The sequence below is a fragment of the Gopherus flavomarginatus genome, chromosome 2 (assembly GCF_025201925.1).
Source record: "Gopherus flavomarginatus isolate rGopFla2 chromosome 2, rGopFla2.mat.asm, whole genome shotgun sequence".
Taxonomy (NCBI): Eukaryota; Metazoa; Chordata; order Testudines; family Testudinidae; genus Gopherus; species Gopherus flavomarginatus.
Genome location: NC_066618.1, coordinates 101940938 through 101964327, shown reverse-complemented (window position 1 = coordinate 101964327; position 23390 = coordinate 101940938). Strand labels below are relative to the sequence as shown.

General features: G+C 40.3%; 1 protein-coding gene and 1 long non-coding RNA gene across 2 annotated transcripts in view; one reads left to right on the top strand and one right to left on the bottom strand.

Moving 5' to 3' along the window:
* CNTNAP2 (contactin associated protein 2) overlaps positions 1 to 23390 on the bottom strand; it is a 1698090-nt gene that overhangs the window by 57569 nt on the left and 1617131 nt on the right. Inside the window, exon 21 of the mRNA XM_050937667.1 lies at positions 16806 to 16899. Within this exon, the coding sequence (XP_050793624.1) occupies positions 16806 to 16899 (94 nt within the window). The remainder of the gene's footprint in view (positions 1 to 16805; positions 16900 to 23390) is intronic.
* The window catches only part of LOC127043773 (uncharacterized), a 489959-nt gene that overhangs the window by 337293 nt on the left and 129276 nt on the right, over positions 1 to 23390 (top strand). The gene's annotated exons all lie outside the window — the stretch shown is intronic.

Here is a 23390-nt window from a genome sequence, read left to right as displayed (position 1 = left end):
CCAAAGCAAGAACCACACGGAACTCTGGGACCAGAAAAGCAGGGAAGAACTGCATGATGGGGGATCTCTGCTCCAGATGTTAATGAACCAATTCTAGTACCAGAATCAGACCAAATCTAGTAATAAATCCTTTATTGGTATCCAAAATACTGAAGCTGCCTATTTGCATTGTGAGCTCCCTCGAAGAAACACCACCCATTGCCAGGAATGATCTAGCCTGAACAAAGCAAATTTGGTATATTCCCTTGAGCCATCAGTTTACCCATAAACAAATCTAGTGTCCTCCCTTGAACCAGTGTTGTTTCCCTACAAAAACCCCTACCCATGCTCAAGTGTTCTGATGCCTGGATCCAAATCTGCATCAGTTCCATTGGGATTTCATCTTCTCCTGATCGATCGTGCTAGGGGCTCTGCCTGTCTCCAGCACTCCAGACCCTCAGCTACCACCACCACCTGGGAACCCTGATTGATTCAAGCTTCACGGAGTTGTGAGACCTCGCACTCTCTCTGTTTGTTTTTTCTACTCTAGGTATAGCTTTCTAACCTTGACTTGTGTGATCACATATAGTTTTCTAAACCTGACTTTTGTAATAAAATGTAAGCTAGATTTAATACTGTAACTGTTTTGTTTGTTTGGCTCCCCTTGTATGGTTATTACCTGGCAATAAATAACTTTTATGGCTAAGTAGGTTGCTTCTCTCCATTTCTCTCTTTTTGTTGCTGTTGTGTGTTTGGCTTTCCCATTTGCTCTGCAGCAATGCTCCTCTTACCTAAGCTAAAGATCCCTGTGGTGCCCAAAAATCCTCATCAAGTTACTACCAGAACAATTGTAAAGTGAAAGTGGGGATAGGGATGTGCGGAACCTGTGGTATAGGAGCGTGGCAGCTTGGAAAAGCTGTTTGACCCAGCCTGCTCAGGTGTACTCTATTCTGGTGCAGTGCCCATCGCATATGAGGGTGGCAGCTTGGAAGTACTGCTCAACCCAACCTGTTGAGTCCAGGGACATATAAAGGGTCAGCTTGGGAGTGATGATTTCCCTGATCCGCTCAGATGTGCTCTGTTAGTGTGTGTTCATCTGATTCTGGGGCTGGAGGAACCCAGTCCTGGGGAACTTAGGTCCTGCAGGATAGCTCCATTGGGAGGGAACTTGCAGAAGGGAAAAGTAAAGTTCCCTGTGAAAACACAAGTGACACAGGCAGTACATTGATAGAATTACAGACCTCCGCTCCCAGAAGAGTAACCCTAATAAATGAGCATACCCCAAAGTAACGGGCAAATCTGGTAAGAACCCACTCCCTCTTCTCTAAGTCCGACACCAAGCCCAGCTCAGTCAGACCAGAAAATCTGGCACCTTCAATGGAATGCAAGCAAGAGAATTTAGCGACTATCCCCCCAGTCTGTATTAGCACGTTATAATATATTAACAGATAGAAATGCTCCCAAACAACGTGCACGTTTAAACAAAGATGCACTCATTTAATTTGCCAAACTAGACTTGAATCTTCTTAAAAATCTCTAATAATGAAGGTGAAGTCTAGAGCAGTTTCATAAACCGTACACTGACCCAAACTAGCAATGGGATTCTTAAAGTAACTCGGAAAGAGTAGTGCATCCATAATTGATCTGAAGCTAAGATCTGTCAGACAATAAGCAAGTTTCCAATTAAGCAGTGCTGCTGCTTTGTCACTAGTGTTTTGTGTGTCATATTTGATCTCTCTATGCAACCTCCCACGTTGTCATGATTCCTGGAAAACAGATACTTGGAGGCTGAGAATACTGAAAGCTATAGATTTATTATAGCAGCCTGGCACACAAAAAACCACATTTGTCCTCTGATTTCTTGGAGCAATAAGAAGTGGCTTTTGCTGGTAAACATGTAGATCAATATTTATGCCTGTGTTCAGTTGCAATTATAGTTGTCTGGATGGCAGACAGTGCTTTAATGGTGCTCCATTACTCAGTGCCTATTTCGAGCTTAAGCTCGATACAGCTGACATGTATTTCCTTACTGGAGATAGGATACTTTTTCATCAAAGTCCTGCAGGTTGTGTTTACTGACCTCTGTCTACTCCACTCCTCTACTGCTACTATAGGCAGAGCAGGAAGCACCACTGACACTTAAGGTTGTCGTCACTTCACATTATCACTGTTTTCAGTTGCTTATAATTTTTCCAAACGTTCACTGTTTGGGATGAATTTTTTCTATGCTGAGTGTTTTACTCGGGCTGACTTTTGGGGGAAAGTTTCAACAAAAGGTGGTTCAGTCTTTTCTGAGAATGAGATAAGCAAAAAATATGTTGTTTTCCCAAGGTTAAAATAAAATTCTTACAATTCTGTCTGTGAGAATCTCCGCTGCTTCCATGTTTTCCATTTTGCTTCCTGTCAATCAAATATCTGTGAAACCCATGAATAAAGTGTGTGTCTCTTCCCCGCTAAATCTGGTCTATATAGAGGATGACTGCCTATTACTGCTATCAATTACTCCAATAGCTCAAGAGGCAGAGTTCTGGATGGTAGATATAAAGGTCCCAACCCTGCTGATGAACCATTTGAGAATGACTGATTTTTGATTTTTCAGTTTACTTCTTTAAAATTTAGGAGATTTTACACAAAAACTTTATGGAAAAGCACAGGCCCCTGCCTCATTTGTTGCAGAAACTGGGACAGTAGCATGTCATGACAGTTAAAGAAAGCCTTGCAACAACTCCACTGAACGTGTTAGATGGTCAAAAATGGCACCCTTGATGTAATGTGACCTCACACATATGGAAGGTCATGTTGTGCGGAGGATGCCATTTCAGACAAAAATGACATTCTCCATGGGGGCTAAATAGCCACCACAACACAGAGCCAGTTGGGCATTCAGGGCATGTGATGCATGACTTGCATGCATCAGTGCCATGCCACTCAGTTGGAAGATGTCTAGTGAATGAGGCAAGGGACTGCAGGAAGAGAAAAGATGATCTTATACTTTAGGTGGTTGAACGCCATTCTGGAGAATGGGATTCTATCAGTGCCTCTGCCACAGTATTTCTGTGTGATGCTGGGCAAGTTACGCAACCCAAACTTTTCACAGGTGGTGACTAATTGTGTGTTACTCATTTTCTGGGTGCCCAACTTGAGACGCTGGGTCTGATTTGCAGAAGTGATGGCCACTCCCAAATGCAACTGAAGTCAATAGGAACTGTGCTTTGAACACAAAGTGCTATATGATATTAAGTACCCTGAAAAAATCAGATCCTAGGCATCACAAATTGGGCAGCCAAATTAGTGGACTCTTTTGACCTCAGTCTGTCTGTGCTTTAACTCTCCAGGTATAAAATAACCGCTCCTCATCTCCCTGGAAATAATTTCTTTAATGTTTGTAAAGCACTCGATGCTACAGTGATGAGCACTATAGAAAAGCCTGTGAAGAAATTAATACATCTATATTCAGAGCACGGTTTGAATAGTGTGCAGTAAATAATGCAAGATGATAAAACAAAATATTGACTAGCTGCTCATTTAATGAGCACAGTCCAACCTGTGCAATGAATAAGGCAGGGATCCTGCATGAAAACATAATATGTCATCATGTTTCATAATGCATATACACAAGGGGGCTGAATTCAAGTTGCACAGGAAGATAGGCCTTGTGTCGGGGTTTGACTAAGTAAGGCTATTGACTATCATGGTGGTGGAGGTGGTAAGCTAGACAGATGTATAGAAGATCTGATAGATAGGGTGGCACAAGTCATCTCTCCTGCTAACGTGGAGCACTATTTCTACTGTTAAAGAGAAACATGACTAGTTTTGAAGAAGGCTGTCTGGTCATTACGGATTAATCACTGGTCACACCCCCAAAGGAAGAGACCTGCAGGGACTGATCATAGTTGAGTCTGTGGAGTAACCAGAGAAGAATGCAAGAGGCTGTAGCCTGGGGTCTCCATGTGAGAGAGGAGAATTGTGAGAGATAGGTGAAGGTAGGAGGCCTGTCACCGGGTGAGGTTCAGTGGAAGAGACCACAGAGGAGTCCAAGTGCAGCTAGCCCAATAACCATGACAGAAAGGTGCCATTGTATAGGAACCCCCACATAGCCTGTTTGCTCAGCGGAAGCTAATCATCTGGCTATTTCTTTAGCAGCAGTTTCTTCCATGTGATCCCTATACCTGGAACCTTTTCCCCATACCATCTGCTATATCATCACCCTTTATTCCTTCCTTCAAGTGCCTTGTCAAAATACATGGCAAGGAAGCTTTATGTGCTTTGTCAATAATTTGCCTTTTAAAACAACCCTCCTCCTCCTCTTCCCCACAAAAATCTATGTTACATTAACACTTCAGCATCACCCCTGCAAGTGACCACATGATCTTTTTGTTGTTGCCATCACCTTCCCCTTCCTCATTCACTTCCTGTTCCTATTTTTAACTTAAATTATCGATTCTTTGTTTTGCAAAGTCCCATATATAATAATAGTGGGTTAGATCCAGGTGTAAATTGACACAGCTCATTGAAGTCAATGGGCCACATCAATGTACACTGGCTGAGGATAGAGCCCATCAGCTCAAAGAACAGAATAATGTGTTTGCATAGTTTGAAATTTCTGGGAATTGTCTGCAGCAAGTTAAAGAATGACACTGAAAAACCAGAGTCCTTGCCCTTTGACTGCTGGACTGCAGCCTGTCCTCCATTTTCCATGCTATTCTGGAAAACATGGAGTAACCTTCCCCTAAGAATCTTGGTATTAAATATGACTTTCTAAAAACCAGCCTGTACTGGGGATAGGCAACACACTAGGTCCCCAATCCCATGAGTCAGAAAACAGCATGCCAGCATGCTATGAAGGGCTGCAGTAGCCAGCCAGGCTGTACAGCCATCTGGCATTCTTTGAAATTAGGCAAGTTGTCATTAACTGGCCCTCTGCTTATGCAATTTTTGGGTGTCCCCAGAGACCAGCGGATAATTGAGCTGTGCTGCATACGTTATACAGGATTCTATAACCACAGTAGAAAAAAAATTAAATTTAGTAAGATCCTTACCTTTCCACTATTACATAGCCAACTTTTCCATAACTCACATGTGGAGTTTCAATTGCCTTCACATAAAGCAGATCCTTAGCTGATGTAAATTATCATATTGGCATTAACTTCAAGGGAGTTATGACAGGGTCTGGCTTCTAGAGCTTTACTGCACAAAACAGCAAGACAATCAATAGGCCTTATTTTAAAATGGCTTTAAAAGACAATCGGCTTGATGCAGGTGAATATTCAAGTGGAAACAAAGATAAAGGGTCTGGTGAAAAAATGCTACTTTCCTTGCCAATTTATCTTCTTAGTCAATTGATATTTCACACCGTAAGAGCTGATGCTTTTCAAATGCAATGTCAGATGTGTGGAAATTCAGAATCTAAGCCCGCTTTTTCTTTACTGTCAAAAAAATAAAACAAAACAGCCTTACTTCCCCCCTCCCCACATGGAAATCAGTTTACACAAGATATCCTCTACTATTTGAACTCTGGTTTCCCCAGAATGCAGTTTAATGACAGTCACTCATGCCCCTTGATAATAGTGGGCACTATGCATTACAACCTGACTTATCAACATTTGAAGGCCTGAACAGGTCTGCAAACCTTTTGCAAACTTAGAATTGGGCTGTAGTTATTTGCTGTGATTGTGACAGAATAAACCCTACATATTACTGTGTGTTCAAATCCTACACACTATTGCAATAATTTATGTACAAGGCATGTCTTGTAAGGTATCGTGTGAAAACTAATAATTTCCTGGTCAGCATCATCTGATAAAATGTGTGTGGCAACATTGTAAGTCAAGCTATAAGATTTCCCCATATGGTGTTATTAACACATGTTCCAAACCCCACAGCCCTGCCCAAACTGAGGTTGGCAAACAGGACTTACCAAACAAAGGAATGTGCGCTCTGCTTAATTTGTATTTAAGCAGTAAACAGAGCCTTCAAGCAGAAAGGGACGCAAAGAAAGCTCAAACAGGTGAGGAAAAGCCAGCAGGGGAAATCCTTCCACACAGACTCTTTGTCTTTTAGTGCCTAGCTGGAAACTGTTTTTCAAAAGAGGGACTGAAAGTATAAAAAGGAGGGAAAAACACCCCTAGGCATCCCCTTTCTCCCCCTGCCCATCACATTCAGAACACCTGAAGAGAAAAGGGAAGCACGCGTTGCACTCTGGGGGAGGGATCCTGACCTACTGCGTTTGGTCAGTAAAACTGTTGAAAGCATATGGTAAGAAACTTTGCTTGAATCTGATATACAGGAGAGCATCAGAGTTATGAACACACGAGTTACGAACTGACCAGTCAACCACACACCTCATTTGGAACCTGAAGTACACAGTCAGGTAGCAGCAGCAACAAAAAAAAAAAGGCAAATACAGTACAGTACTATGTTAAACTTAAGCTACCATAAATAAATAAATAAATAAATTTAATAAAAGGAAAGCAGCATTTTTATTCTGCATAGTACAGGACAAATATTTCTGGGGGGGGAGGGAGAATATGGAACTGGGGGTTTGTTCAGGACACTCTGAAGCATAAGGAAAGCTGGTGAGAGCCAGAGTGTAACCCAAGTGCAGCTGGTAATGCACCCAAGGTTGCAGGGCACGGGTGATGCAGCTGCGGATTAGTCTGGTGTATACCATGACATGTCACAGTGATATTTAAATAAACATTTCATGTTATAACTGTTCAGCATGTACTGATCTCTTCTACTGAATTCCTTCTTTGAATTCACATTTTAAAGGAGGAGTAAGGAAGTTTTTCTTTTGGCTACATTTTAATAAATAAAACACCACCACTTCACTTGGTGAAAACACATTGTAGAGAAATGCTAAGAAACCCTACAAACACTCCTGTGAGACAGTTATTAATATCTCCATTTTACAGATGGGGAAACTGAGGCAGGGAGAGACTAAGTAATTTGCTTACAGTTACACAGGAAGTCAGTGGCAGCACTAGAAATAGATCCCGCACTCAACCGCCAGTTCTATGCTGTAAACACTTCCAATGCTTATTGGAGATCTTCTGGATGTCAATTTAAATTAATTAACTGACCTTATATTGAATTACAGGATTTACAGAAGACCAAATAGAGCACTCAAACAAGAGTTACATGCATAGGTCTTGTAAAGGAGAATACCTCCCCCACAACTCCTTCTTATCCCCAAATATTACTCAATCCCATCCTCCTCTGGCCCTTTTATCAACCAGCCAAGAGTAGTGCCAGGATTTCTGGCGCCCTAGGCAGAATTCGGGGGGTGGCATTTTGTGCTAAACCTTTCATGAAAAGCCTAAAGAAAACTAGTGGCCTTTTCTTTGTAGATTGGACTCAAGTTTAGGAGACAAGAAGGAAACTCCAAAGCTAAGGATCCCCCCACCCTGCCAGAGATGACCCTGCTGCTAGTTCTCTTCCCTCTCTTTCACATCAGCAGGGAGCTCTCAGCTCAGGAAACTCAGATGACCTCAACTGTTGCAACAGTATTTGAGAAAAGAGAGAGACAGTCTCTCAGATGCTGGGAGCCAAATTATTTAGGGCATTAAAACTGCTGAACTGATAATAAATCCTATTAAATGTACACTGGGCAAAAGAACATTTTCTCAGGTACATGTGTGAAATGAATTGGTGAAACTAAACATGTCCAATACAGAAGCCACTCAAAATAAATCAGTTCCCAGAACCTGAAAGTAGGTTAGGTAATTTCTAGGCCTGGCAGGTTATTAACACCACTTTATACTAGATTTTGCTACTATTACAACATCATTAGCAAATTTAACATGCAAAAAGGCCAGAAAAAAATGGATCCATCTGTGTGAACAGGGATTATAAAAATTTAAAGCAAAATTATGTAGTGTCCCTGTGTTAAGAAGCCTTGACTTCAACTGGCCTTTTATTTTCTAATCTAAACAGATAAGTCACAGATGGCCCTAAGGCTAAGTTGCATCATGGAGTGGGAATAGAACATCTTAATGCTATACACATCAGTAGAAAAACTGCCAGGACTGGCAACTGTAGGTAATACACTATAAGTAGCACATTCCTAAGGGGAGCAATTTACCTGGCAGCTCTCACAGCTGCACTGCCTGGGAGGAGCTTGCAGCCCTACTGCCCCAGAGTGCTGGTGGCACAGTGAGCTGAGGCTGTGGAGAAGAGGGGACAGCCTCCCCAGCTAGGAGTTCAAGGGCTGGGCAGAATGCTCCTGGGGACCAGATGTGGCCCACTGGCCATAGCTTGCCCACCTCTGCTCTAGACCATACTGCCTCCTGGTTTTGCTATTGAGTATACTAAGCTGCTTTTACACAGCCCTGGCCATAAACAAACACATTTATTTTAAGAAACGGAACTATCATTCTAACTGGTTTATTAACTAATTCTCAAAAACTCTGAACTGAATTGAATGGCTTATTGAACAGTTTTAAATAGCTAACAACCACTGCAAATGGATTTACTTTATTTTAAGGGGTATCCATTTCAATCTAAGGTGCCTAGAATGGAAAGGGCAACCCTAAAAATAAAGTGAATGTATTTGCAGTGGTTACTGATTGCATTATACCTCTTCTCTGCTGTAAGTATGTGGTGTATCTGCATTATCTGAAGACATCACTGCATTACTGTACACACTGGAGAGAGCAGATTTAAACAGTATTGATACCTTTTAAAAACTTTGATCAGAAACCTTCAAAACAAGGCATCAGTCATGTTTTAATCTGTAATTTAAATAACAGAAGAATTTCCATTAAAAGAAACACAAAATCACATAACTTCAAAGAGCTGGCTTAAAAAGAAAATGCAAAGTATTTCTCCATAATTTATATTTTCCCCTTTTGTTTGTAATAATGGGAGCTGAGCAAATAATTCACAGTGACTAATTTATTTCATTAACTTATATTTTTGCTGCTTGTGGAATATCCATCAATAGATTGCCAACTCTTCAAATTTATTCATACTTAACATTATTTGATGAATATCTTTAATTATTTTTTCTGTACAGCTTGATTGTAAATATATGGAATGGGTGAAAGTCACTCCTGTGCAGCAGGTCAGTATTATGTACAGTAGATCTATACTTCACTTATGGTGTTGGCTTGAATAGGACTTAAGTAGTGAATAGGTCTTGTGCAGGCCTCTGCACCAGGGTAAATTTCAACCAAGGTGAGCTGTGTTGCTAAACTGGGACTGGTCAGATAACATACTGCCCAGAGTCCCTGTTTGGCTGGGACAATGCTGGATTTTGAACACAGAGCCAAGAGAGTTTGTGTCCTAGTAAAGTTATGGGGCTCTTGGCGAGTGGAAAAGCCTTTCTATTCATGTCATTAAAACAGCTACCAACTCTTTTGCACCTTGCCTGAGTAGCTGGGAGTTTTCTTAGAGGGGTTGGAAGGGCACCACTTCTGGTGAGTGACTTAATCACCAAGCTGTACAGTCATTCTCACTCATTCTTTCGGCCCAATGATATTTAAGTATTTGTACAAAGTGGAACAGCTTCATCAAGAGAGACTGAATCACAGAGTTTAAGGCCAGAAGGGACCACCGGATTACCTAGTCTCACCTCCTGTACATCATAGGTCACCACCACCACCCAGTACATGTACAATAAACCCAACACCTGGAATTAGACCAATGTATTACAGCCCATAGGAGACTAAACTCTTATTTGCCACAGGCAGAAAATAGGATGGACTGTGCTATTGTGGTTTTATAGGGATGGACTGAGGTGCACTCATGCCCAAGGTCACTGCAATGAGCTTTAGGAACCTAAAACACAAACCAGAAGGGACCCACCACCATCCCCGGGCTGCCAACCCCTATCCGCTGTCACTGCAATCAAACCTGTCATACAACCCCATACACAATTATATCCAGATCTCTCTTAAAACTAATTAAACTTCCTCCTGGGAGGTTGCTCCAGAACTTCACTACTCTTATGGCGAGAAACCATCTAATTTCCAGCCTGAATTTGTTTTCATGCCAACACTGAAAGCAACTCTCCTCAGAATAGCCTATATACTATTGGTTAGGATGCTCACGTGGTTGTGCATGTGTGTGATCTGAGTTCAGTCCCTTCTCCAGGGCAGGGAATCAAACCTGGGTTTATTAATTCCCTGGCAAATGCCCTAACCACTTGACTAAAGGCAAGTGGTGACAACACACATGAGACGAGTGCTCTAACTATGGGTCTATAAAGTGAGGCATAACCAGTTAAAAGAATACTTATCAATGGTTCACTGTCAAACTGGGAGACTGTATGTAGTGGGGTCACTACAGGGGCTAGTCTGAGGTCTGGTACTATTCAATATTTTTATTAATGACTTGGGTAATGGAATGGAGAGTATGCTTATAAAATTTGTGGATGACATCATGTTGGAAGGGGTTGGAAGCATTTGGAGGATAGGATCAGAATTCAAAATGACCTTGACAAATTGGAGAATTGGCCTGAAATCAACAAGATAAAATTCAATAAAGACAAGTACAAAGTGCCAACTTAGGAAGGAAAAATTAAATGCCCAGCTACAAAATGGGGAATAACTGGCTAGGTAGGTAGCTCTGCTGAAAAGGATAGGAAGGTTATAGTGGATCAAAAATTGAATGGGAATCAACAATATGATGCAGCTGCAAAAAAGGCCAATATCATTCTAGGGTGTAGAAACAGGAGTGTTGTATGTAAGATACGGGAGATATCTGTCCTTCTCTACTTGGCATTAGTGAGGCCTCAGCAGGAGTGCTGTGTCCAACTCTGGGTCCCACATTTTTAGAAAGGTGTGGACAAACTAGAGAGAGTCCAGAGAATGGCAATAAAAATTAGGACTGGTTTAGAAAAACCTGACCTATGAGCATTTTTTTTAAAAAAAATGGGCATGTTTAGTCTTTAGGAATGAAGACTGTGAAGGGATATGATAACAATCTTCAAATATGTTAAGGGCTGCTATAAAGAGGACTGATCTATTGTTCTCCATGTCCACTGAAGATGGAGAAGTAGTAATGGGCTTAATGTGCAGCAAGAGAGAGTTAGGACAAACTTCGTAACTATAAGGGTAGTTAAGCTCTGGAATAGGCTTCCGAAGGAGGTTGTGAAATCCCTGGGATTGGAGGTTTTAAAGAACAGATTGGACAAACACCTATCAGGTATGGTCTAGATTTACTTGGTCCTGCCTCAGCACTGGGTGCTGGAATTCAGGAATGCCTGAGGTGCCTTCCAGGCATAAATTTGTATGATTCTATGAAATTAGGCAAAACTAGCTTGCCCATCCCTACAAGAAATGATCTCTAAGTACAGTGACACGCAGAGCAGAGTAATCTGCCCAGACAGGTTGAGACTGTTTCTAGTCAAAATATGAGTGCACATTTATGCTACTTTTCAGCACGTGGTTAGGCTGCAACTGCACAGTAAGCTAGAATTTGCCCATTTTATATAAAATCATGCATACTCTGAAGATCAGTGCAATGCCCAGGCACAACACAGTGAGCTAAAGATGGAGATACTAAATTTCCTATCACTCAGTTCCGACCTTTACTTATATTAAGGCAGTCACTTTGGATTTCCATGTGTGTCATTCTAGTATATTTGGTGGAAGATTAAAACATGCCCCTTCTTTCCTCCATACAGCTTTGTATAACTGTTTCTTTCGTTTCCAGGCCTATATAATATTTGATGTTAAGACTTATGAACCTTGAAGGTGCACTCAATTCTCTGAATTAGCTTTCTGTGCTACTGTGGTTTCACAGGGCTGGTACTGGGATTTATTGGTCCCCTTTGTGAACTTGTCATATTCATTTCCACTCTTTGCCCCTTTGAAGCAGCAGCATAAGTAATAAATTAGTACTGGACGTGACATGGTTACAGGTGAAAGAGTTCCTTTTCTTTCATGCTGAGGAAAAAACTCAAGTTGTGTAAGACATAACAACTTCGTAAAAATGCAGTAGGTAGGAAAATTAGTGGAATGAAACTTTGCCTTTTGTGCAGCTACACTTAACTGGTGTTATCAAATCTTTCAGATGAGACTTGTGTAATTTTATTCAAAATGACAGAAACTGGAGATGTTTAAATGTCTCTACATTCTTGTCAGTTATTTTTTCACACATAGTATATAGCATCTTTCAGACATCTCAGATACTGTACAATAAGCAATAAAATAATGAGATTGCTCATTCTACAAGATTGCCTAGGTTACTCATACAAAACAATTCCCAGAGATGGTCTAGAGTAAAAAGGATAGAACTCTGTAATTTAGAAGCTATGGGAAAATTCTTGGCAATGAGGGAAGTATGGAAGACTGTGGGAGGAAGAAAAGGGTGATGGGGATTACCGTCAGTTTCAGGCAAAAGTGAAAAATACCTAAGACCTAATCCTGCAAAGTGATGTTGAGTATCCTGAGATCCCACTGAAGTTAATGAGGGCTGAGGATGCTCAGTCCTATGCAGGATCAGGTCCTAGCACACGGTAAGATTAAAGACAGGGAATGTCTCAGATTCTTAGCGAGAGGTCCAGATAGAACAGTGTACCACACAAGTGAAGAGCAGCCACCACATATGAAATACAGGAAACTGGGAGAAATATGAAGAAAGATCTGAAGAGTGAGAAGCTGGTGGGCAGTGGTAGCTGTAGACGGGGCACTAACCTTAGCTGCAAATGGACTTGTTAGTTAAGAGTACTGCTGCACATGTTCCTAGATCAGTAGTTCTCAACCTTTCCAGACTACTGGACCCCTTTCAGGAGGCTGATTTGTCTTGCGTACCCCCAAGTTTCACCTCACTTAAAAACTACTACTTTCAAAATCTGATTTAAAAATACAAAAGTATAACAGTACACTTCAGTTACTGAAAAATTGCTTACTTTCTCATTTTTACCATATAATTATAAAATAAGCTGAAATTTTAGTTTGTATTCACATCACTAGTGCTTTTCATGTAGCCTGTTATAAAACTAGGCAAATATCTAGATGAGTTGATGTACCCCCGGAAGACCTCTGTGTACCTCTAAGGGTACACACACGCCTAGTTGAGAACCACTGTCCCAGATTAAGCAGCCCATGCAGAAATCATGTTTCTGCCTCTTTGGAGCTTGCTACTAGAATATGCAGTAAACAGCCTGATACAATGATCCTATCCTATTCTGGATGATGGAAGGACTATGCAATTCAGCTTAAGACATGAATGGTGCATAATAAAAGTATTTGTGGCTTAACTTCTTCAAATCTGTTTACAAACACAGGATATGATTCACCTTGGGTTTTTGCCAGCTTTTGCCATAATGGTTCATTATAGCTTTTTGCTACCTTGCGTACGGACAGATCTGAAGGTGACTAGGGGCTGATGCAGATGTGGCAATAAATGAAGTCTCGTGGGACTCTACCGTAGAGAGCTCAGTCAGAGAAAGCTCTGAGTTGAGAAGCTGTTGGTCAACAGGCTATGGCTTGTGTCTCTATTTTTTGATTTACTAGATTGCATTTAATTTTTCTATTTGGATTGCTTTTTAACTTCTTCCTTTCACTTTTGACAAGAAACCAATTAGAAAGCATTTTGTATTTCATTAATGAAGAAAAGCCGTCCAGGAACAAATTCCTGTAACCCCCTGGCATCCTACTCAACCTGGTCTACATTTTTTTGTGCCTGGTGCCATCCCTATTGAGAGAACCCTCAAACTATTACTTTATTATTATTTTTATTTTATTTTTACTAGAATGACTATTTTACAAAAAAGGAGGTAATTTTCTGTAGCTAGTTCTCTCTCGCTACCAATGGAAGGGAAAGATATTAGTTTCTTCAAGTAACATGGTACAAGCCATGCTTTTAGTTCTCTAAAAATTCGAACTACTGAAGGTCATATAGGCCTCATAACTAGAGACGGGCATGGACCAGAACATCACATCCAAAACCCATCACACTTTGAGGACTTTGAGATCTTGAACTGAACCACACTGCTCGATTCTATCTCACTAATGGGCAGAAACTTGCACCTTGAATCCAAACACCCCTGCAATTCTGTGGATCACGCCCATATCTACTCAGAGAACAACCTTTCATTGTCCTATTTTTTGTTCGTTTTATCTTTCATATGGTCAAGAATCTTGACAGGAACCTCATTGCTTTTATCTCATTGTGTTAATCTTCAAAGTCTCACTGATATTAAATAAGAGATGAAAGCTGTGCTGATGTCTACTGGAACATGTTTTAAAAACTGTCTGATTAAGGACTATTCTGCTTATAAATATCCTCTAATTTTCCTTTGCCTTTTTTTATTACTAGGTACATTTACAAAAAAATAGGATCTTGTTTCCAACTATTTGTTGGCTCCTTCTCCTTTGTGGGCCAACTGCAGTCATAATCCTGCTTGGGATATCCAGAGGGTTGTAGAGACAATAAAAAATGCCCAGTGCAATTTAACCAGTTTCGCTTGAGTAAGGACTACAAATTCAAACCCCTTATTTTCAGGCTTCTGCAAAGAATAAACACTATCTTCTATTATTGTATTTCAAATCTCTGCACATTTGCTTTTAGCAAAAATACTTGCCTACATTTTCTAGGATTTATTATTTCAGGAACTCAGTAATTATTTCTGGAACACAGAGAAATCTTCAATTTAAAGAGAAAAATGTACTCTCTAATTACATTTGCAATTCAATAATTTTTGCTTGTTTCTATGTTTCTAAGGTAATTCTCCTGACTTGACAGCACACAATATTAAGGACAGTTATGAGAAAAAGGAGGTATTTGCTGACTATTTTATTAATCATGTGTATTGTGATAGCACCTTCAACTGAGACTGGGTTCATGTCGTGGTAGGTGCTGTCCAAGTACTAGTCTCTGACTGGATATAAATGATCTGTGACAGATATGACAGTATCCTTCAATATCCTGGGCATGTCTTATGGAATTAAGTTAAATCATTGAATTACATACACCACCTTTGGGGTTCATTGTATTGAAAATGCGAATGTTTGTGTGCTGTTATGGGATTGTATGGAACTTCATTAGGAGGAAGAAGGATTAATGTAATCTCTGGGAGATAATGTGAACTGCAAAAGATTATGTTGAACAATATAGCTGACATGATTGATGTTTTGAGAGAATATGAGTGAAGTGGAAAACCTCAGAAGTGGGGAGGTGGGGGAAGGGGAGGAAATTTTGTCCTGAGGGGAGACCTTTTGTCTGTTCACCTGTCACAGGAGATCTGTTCAAAGATTCAATCTGGATTATCCAGGGCCAATGGACAAAGGAAGGATTTTTGGATAAACAGCTTGGTTTTAAACACGCTCAGGGCCTTCCTCCTAATCCAGCAAGCTGACAGGACCTCTGGTCCACGGAGGGCTCCAATCCTTCAGGAAAGGTTGGAAGGCGTTGACCTACCGAGGTCCCATGAGATGGGGTGCTAGTCGGAATCTGAGGCTGTTGTGAACTTGTCACCATGGAATAAAGCCCTGTGTGGGTTCTGAAGCCCTAATCACCTGCCAGAGCTTATGTCAGAGTTGGGGTGATCTCTGGTAAGCTTATGAGCATGCATGTCAGTTCTTCTATTGTTTTTAATATTTTCTCTGTAATGCTTTTATCTTAAAAATACAATATGTTGTAAAGGAAGTGCTGTGTGCTCACTTATAAGTGTAGCAATTACACTGTGCACCATTTCTGAGGAGGGAAGTGAAGCAGGAACCTTAGGCAGACTGTCTTTTGCTAGGAATAACACAGTGAAAGTAGAGAATCATTCATCCTAGAAATACCCCAGTCAGGAGGGAGAGAGATGCAGGTCTCCATCCAAGAAAGGCAAAGTCTTAGAAGCCAGAAGCCGGAGTGTGGGTGTTCTTGCTGAACCACTACAGGGAAGCACAGGTGCACGTGCAGTTGCCCTGAACTGTGACATGGTCATAGGAAGAAAAGCTGGCAGGATATGTTGTTTCTCTGCAAATAAAGGTAGTAAAAAAAAAAAAAAAAAAAGAGAGGAAGGAAAAAAAAAAGACACGTAGAACTGTTTCTCAGCAGGATGGTTCCAAAATGCTCCACAAAAGCACAAGCTGGCTTTGTAAATATAGCTTCATGTTCATCTTTCAAGACAAGAAAGCATCAAATCTAACTGAACAGAGATAATTATGACTATTGTTGATTAAAAACAAAAACAAAAATCAAACACTCCGTCTCTCAAATATACCCCTTTTCCAAGATGGAATATAGGACATTACAAACTGTACATATGATGATGTATAGATAATCACTTTTGTATACACACCTCTGCTAGGTGAGATTTCCTCCAGATTCACTGGAACTGCTTCTAGCCAGGATAATGTAGCAATTAGGAGCGTTAAATGCACTAGATTCTGCCAGTAGTGTGCCCTTCAAACTGTGCTGAACATATGTAACAATGTTAACCTTGACTTCCACTCCCCTCACTCAGCATTCCCCCTGGCAGTTGTTATTCAATCTGATCAATGGCAACTGGCAGTGGTGCAACAATTATACCAGTGAGTCAGGGTCTCTCCAGAGATTTTTGTTATGCACAGTAAATTCTTTTTGTTTCTCTGGCACTGATATTCTTTTATTTAATAAAATGTCCCACTTTGACAGACAGTCAAAAATATATCTATGCTTAAAGAACTGACCTACTTCAATAATTTTTGATAAGGGGTGTGAGAACATATTTTGAGAACCAAAGGGGTGCAGGCTGCAGTAAAAGTTAAGAACCTAGTAAAAAATAAGATGTCCAGTGGGTGTCTTATTGCAGACACTACGAACATCACAATCTCATGTGCTTATATATATAATTTTTCCTCCTTGAAAATGTCTAATAAAAATAAATTATTAAAATATAATCTCACCTATAACTTTTCCCAGGAAGAGCGCCTTTGGGGAGTTGAACTGAGTGTCAGAAGCTGTTGGCAGGCTGTAACTTGCTGGAGGATAATGATCAAGCTGGGGAAAGTAAAAAACAAGAGGAGACTTTTAGAACCATACCCTGTTACACTGCTAATGAATCAGGTCTTCCTTGTGGAGATTATAGGTCCATTTAGATCTCTGTTTCTGGATGCTCTTGTTTTATCTGTGATAACAGTGACAGTACCCTTGAGAGCCAAGGTCAAGCCACTGTTTTGCACAAAATTCACTGTACCTTTAGTGGTCAGAAGTAAATGAAGGGTAGTTCAGGACACTCCTTTTATGCACTAAAAAGCCTGCACAAAGTATTAAAATGGGACGTGTGTGAATGGCCTCAAGGGACACTGCTTTCTAGAAGGTTCTGAGCTCATGCAAGCACATTTATTTCCAAAAATGTGACTATACACAGACAATACTCTCAAAGAACTACAATTATTGGTAACTAACTTCTCTAGCTTCCTTACACAAACTGTCCAAGTAAAAGCCTAAGAGCAGAAGCTTTTGTGCTTATTAAATTGGGAAAGAAGAAAGTGCATTGGTGATGTCATAAGACCTGTAGAAAAACCTCTGTGAGCACATTCAAAAATGATTTTCAGTTGCACATAACTTTACTATTCACCAACTCTTTAAAGCTTAGTCATGGATGTACACACCAGGTTAAAGTCTTAACGTTCAGCCATTTTTGAGTTATCTCTATGGAAAAGATTATAGCAGTATTTTCTTACCTTAGGCAAATTAAAATTTGTTTATAGTCTCACATAAATCAGAAATGACTGAACAGATTTCCTCAGACTTGCAAGAAGAAAGAGTTCACCTTTCAGCTGAGATGGGGCATGTAAAATTTCAGTTTAAGAGAAGATGGTTTTTTCCAGAGTTATAAGCAGGTGAAGACAAAGAGTTAAGAATATAACTGGATTGCGACATAAACCACAGCAGGTGCCAACAAGCACATAGTGAGTTATGTACTTGATATCAGTTTCCATGGTAAAAGGGAATCTGGCATCTAACATCACATGCATAATTTCCATTAACGTTAATGTGAGTTACATGTGCAGCAGGTGAGAAAAATACATCCCTCTTCATTCAGGAGACAAATGGTAATGGCTTAAAACTGAGTTAGAAATCCAAAACAGTGCTGCATTCAATGTTGTCATCATCATAGTCACCTGGTTACTGAACTAACAAAGATTTGACAGAGGTATGCCAGGAACAGCTTGTTGAAATAATTACCCAAAATCTGATTTTTTCAGTCTCTCACAACCGGTTTTACATTAGTCTAACACCACTGACTTCAAGAGAATTGTTTCTGATTCATTCTTGTGTGGGAGGAGAATCACGCTCATCTGTGTGTGAAACCAGAATAGAACTAATTTTCCTGGTTTTCCCCTGACTTGTGCTTCTGTAAATCAGCGGTAACTCCACTGAAGTAAAACCACTATCAGTGGGAGGATAATCAGGCCCAGAAGCACTGAACTTTATTTTGAAATTAGCTAACATTTCCTTTGAACTCTCCCATCTCCATCACCCATCAAGGAAGAGCACTGTCTAAATATTTCTTATTACTGTAGCACAGAATTCTAGCTGTTGGATCTATATGTCTGAGATCACAAGGACACCTGTTATATTTATTTGTACTGTGGGAGCACCTAAGAGCACCAGTCATGGACCCTGTTGTGCTAGTAACTGTACAAACATATAACAAAAACATAATCCCTGCTCCATAGAGCTAACTATGGCTGGACAATGTACCTGGAAAGAAAAGTGAAATTAAATTATGATTCAGTGTGAGCATCTTTATCAAAAAATGTTAGGCACCAATCCTGCCAGCCTGTTGCATGGTGAAACTCCTTTTGACTTTAATGCGAGTTCCATGTGTGGAAGAATAAACCCCTTGATTAATCCAAGGGAAATCTCAATTTTGTTATATAGGGACCGAGTATGGCCTGTTCTGCATATGCATGCTGCAGTGCATCGCCTCAGCCACATGGACTACTGCCAGCACATCAGACTGGTCCTCTGCTATCTATGCTGCCTTCCCATAGAATATCGAGTCCAGTTCAACATCTTGGTCCTTATCTTCAAAGTGCTCAGTGAGCTGGGCCCAGCATACCTAAAAGGTTGCTTCATGCTCTGGGATGAAGGCTGTGTTCACCAACTCTGCTCCTCAGGCACCATGGAACTCTCCTGGGGGCCAGTCCCAAACTGTGGAATGAACTCCCACAGGAACTATGGACCATCACAAACCTCACCACCTTTCGCTCCAAGTGCCAGACATACTTCTTTGACCTGGTCTTCTTTAGTATAAACATATTGTAGTGTGTGCATTTAAAACAAAAAAACATCCTCCCCACCCAAAACCCTACCAAAGCAAAACATGATGAAGCATGGGGTCATTATAGCTTCGCAATAAAATGGCTGTGAGAATATTTTTAACATAGTCAAAATAGCAGACTTCTCCCTAACCATTTTAGCGGAAACTACCACAAAAATTACCTGAGGCTGGCACCTGGCATGGGAAATTTCTCCCAGAACAGTTTAAGTTTGGCAAAGTTACAAGTAACTGAAAACACGGTTATGTACTGAGATGTGTCAGACAACCTCAATTATATGTGGCGTGGCTTTGCTGCCTAGAACAGAATGCAGGGGAGTGAGGAATTCCCCTTACATCACTGCACCAGCTACCTGTATCATGGAGAACAGTGTGGGAGGGAGATTCTACTCTCTCTCTCTCATGCAAGGAGGTGGGGATTAGGAGAAACTCAAACCTTGGCTCTGCCGCTTCCATCCAGCGTGCTGGCCAGTACATCTGTGCCAGTGTTTGGGGGAGATATGCTGTGCCAGGGATGGGGGAAACCAAGAGGCAGAATGTGAATCTCTGAATCATAATCTGTTTCTCAGTCTGCTCAGTGCATGGTGTTAGTAGCAAAGCTACAACTGAGCCCATGTCATGTACTTTGAGCTGGTGAAATTTTGCTGTTGGTATCTGCATGGAAATGTTCAAATTTAAGTAAAAACTGAAAAATTAGGTGAAGAAATCCAAAAGTGCAAGTGTCAGATATCTTTATGGATCTCCTCATGAAAGCTCAACTCAAGTTATTTAAATCCCCCTTTTACTTCCCCTAGAAAAACAGGAATATGGGAAAATGACTGAAGTATATGGTTAGAATGAACCTTCACTTTAAAACCAGAGAAATGAGATTTTATGATTCTTTCCTGGGTGCAAGAAGAAGGAAAAGATTTCTGATTATACATGAAATCAGCCCACTACACCAGCTCAAAGCCCTTGGGGAAGTTCTGGTCTGAATTAAGACCCAAAATTTGTGAGTTGTGCCCTTCTCCAGTTTTGACACTATGAATTAAGGGTTCAGCTGGTGGGGAAATAGTATATAAGGTGCTTAAGGAATCTAAGGTAGGTCAGTGGTGAGATTTCTTTTCTCTTATTTTTCTTATTTGTCTGTGTTCTATTCGAACAAGTTTATAAAAGAAAACACAATTTTAGAAGAATCTAATCCAGGACTTTTCTAGATCAGTGACTGAAGGAACACAGGCAGCTTGGAAGGACTGGATTCTTTCTAAAACTCATGCTCTACTGCCATCCAGTGGCTATTCAGGTATCAGCTGCTAATACTAAACTGCTTGCAGTCATAAGAAATACTGCAATTATCTCATAGACTCATAGACTCATATCTCAGTCTAATGTAGATCAAGACTCATAACAGAAAAAGAATTATTACTATCACATGCTATTTGAAAAGGATATTGCATTATTTAATGAATACAAAATCAATCTTTTGCATATACATAGGATGGCATCATGAATATGTGTTAAATTATAGCTTCTTGATTATCTTTCTGAGTGTTCATTACAGCTTCTTTTCTTCTAAAAATAATTAATTTCATTTGAGCCGAATATAAATAAAAACTGGTAGAAAACATTCAGGTTCAGTTCTCAAGTCACATCAAGCCAACAAGGTTGACTTTATCTGACGTTGCTGTTGTTTAGGGAGAAGTTCAATAAAATTCCATTTCTTTTAAATAACTACTCACTTTGATAATGTAACTCATGCTTGCTGCTGGTGCACTTTACTGGTCTTTCGCAAAAAAGCAATGAGCACACCTGGCTCGCACATGAAGTAAAATGCAGTGTAAACTAATCTTTTAGGTAGACCATATCCCCTTGGGGCTGGCAGAGGCCAGGGTCACCACCTAATGCTCTCCTGAGCCCTATGTAGAGGTCCTTCCCTCCTACTTATTCAGGATAGAGGAGAAGAGGCTCTCTATATCTTATTCTGATGTTAATGGTAATAATGTCACCTTTTCTTGGACATTTATTGCTATCTTTTACTGCAGAGCTAAAAGAAGAACCCAGGTATCCTGACTCCAACACAGTGCTTTAATAACAAAATTATCCTGAATATATCCAGATACATGACTGCTTCCTATCAAATACCTGTGAGTATTCAGGGTGGTGTCGGCGCATTTCACAACAAGCAGCCCAAACCCAGAAGTCCTTACTCGGTTATTAATCAATTCTTATTCCAGTAGAATTCCCATTGACTGCTATGAAAACTTTGCCTGAGTGAGGCCTGAGCAAAATCTGAGTGAGCACATCAAGATTTGGCCCAGCATTAGAATTTCACAGCCACATTTTCTCATTAGGGTCTAGTGAGTAGGCGACGGTTCAATAATGGCTCTACCACCAATTTAAGGCCTGATCTTGCACTTCTGAAGGTAATGGGGTTTTGCCATTGGATTCAATGAGACCAGGCTCAAGTAGTGGATACGTGACTGTATGCAACTGAACCTAGAAACTTGCTCTGTGACTCTGAGTAAATCCTTGAACCTCTGTGTGGCTCAGTTTGCCCAAGTGCAAAATGGATATGGAACCAACTGGAATGTAGTGAAGTTTAATTAACATTTGCATTAGATATTCAGATGAAATTTGCTATATAGATGTAATTATTATTTGTTTTAAGTAAGACTCCAAATTTTCTTCTCCAGGGCTATACGCTGATTTAAGAACTACTGCTTAGGCTATTATAGTCTTCTTCCAAAGGGATTAACTGCATTCACTTATAATAAAAGCTTTTCACATTGATTTAAATTGGAAATGCAATCAGCATAAGATGCATCGCAGTTAAAAATTAAACACACAAGGTTTCCTCCATCCCCTTAAAAAAATAGATCCTTAGCTCATGTAAACTACTGTAGCACCACTGAAGTCAACAGAGCTACACTGATTTACAGCAGCTGAGGTTCTGGCCCAATATGTGGAAAATATGCAAGCTCAGATGAAGGCTTAATAATTAGGTATGTTTCTAAACGTTGGTCTCAAAATGTAACAGGAGCACTAACATGAAAACAGGCCCCTGTTTTGTCTTAAATTAATTCTTTACCTTGACCACCATCAACTGAAATAACATTATGGTAATTTCAGATCATTGTGCACTCTTTTCCCCTATGTTTAACTGATGAACTTTACGTCAAATGTTAACAGAACGAATAATAGATTATTTAAGGCCAGGTTATTAGAATTAAAGAGTGTGACCCCTTGTGCTCAAAGACAACATTAATGGGACATTAATTTGTCCAATATGTACTGTCATACAATGTAAAATGTGTATCTGTTTCTGGTTATGTTTATTTTATATATGGATTTTTAGGCTTTTAACCTTATTTCTGAGAATATTTTGTGACTTTTTCTGGGCATTTAGTCACAATAGCATTATGTCAATATAATGAGCTCACACACAGAGAAACACATATGCTTTTATTATATGAAATATATTATATAAATTATCTTTCTGCATACAGTGTATCAGGTGAGAGCCAGTGTTTTGTGACATGATCTTAAGGAAGAATTTTGAAAACATTGATTTTTTGGGTGGCTCATTTTCTTTAAACAGCATGATCTCTTTTAATGGAGCCTGATTTCTAGTTGGTGAGTGCTCAGCACATTCTAGAAGTGCAGCTCCTCTGAGGCGTTTCAAACACTGAGTCATCCGACACCATTTGAAAATCTTGGCCTAACTCTTAGACCTTATCTACATTTGCAGTGGTGTATAGGGTACAGTAGCTATGTCCCACAGTGAAACTCAGTGAAAGGCTTGGCAGCTCCCCACTGCTAGAGCCAAGAAAAGGCTCCAGTGGGGGGAGCTGCTGGAGCTTTTTCCCCACTGCAATGAAAGCCTCTGGCAGTGGGGAACGTTTCACTACAGTGGGGAGGCAGCAGGACACTATACAGCTAAAAAATAGCAGTGTTGACATGGGAGCTGTGTAGAGAGCTGTGTAAGGTACATACTCTGGAGGTTTAGGCATGACCGCTACTCACCTAAGCTGTGCATCACCATCTACAGTGCTATTTATACCAGCGCTAGTTAGGAGGGTAGTGTCTGTGTTCAACATGTCACGGAAAGTGTAGACTTCCCTTAGTAACAGTAGTCACCAATGCTGCTTCATACACATTTGAGTAGACTGAGACAGATAGCCCTTAATACAAAAATGATTAATGTTTCCTGGAGATGAAAACC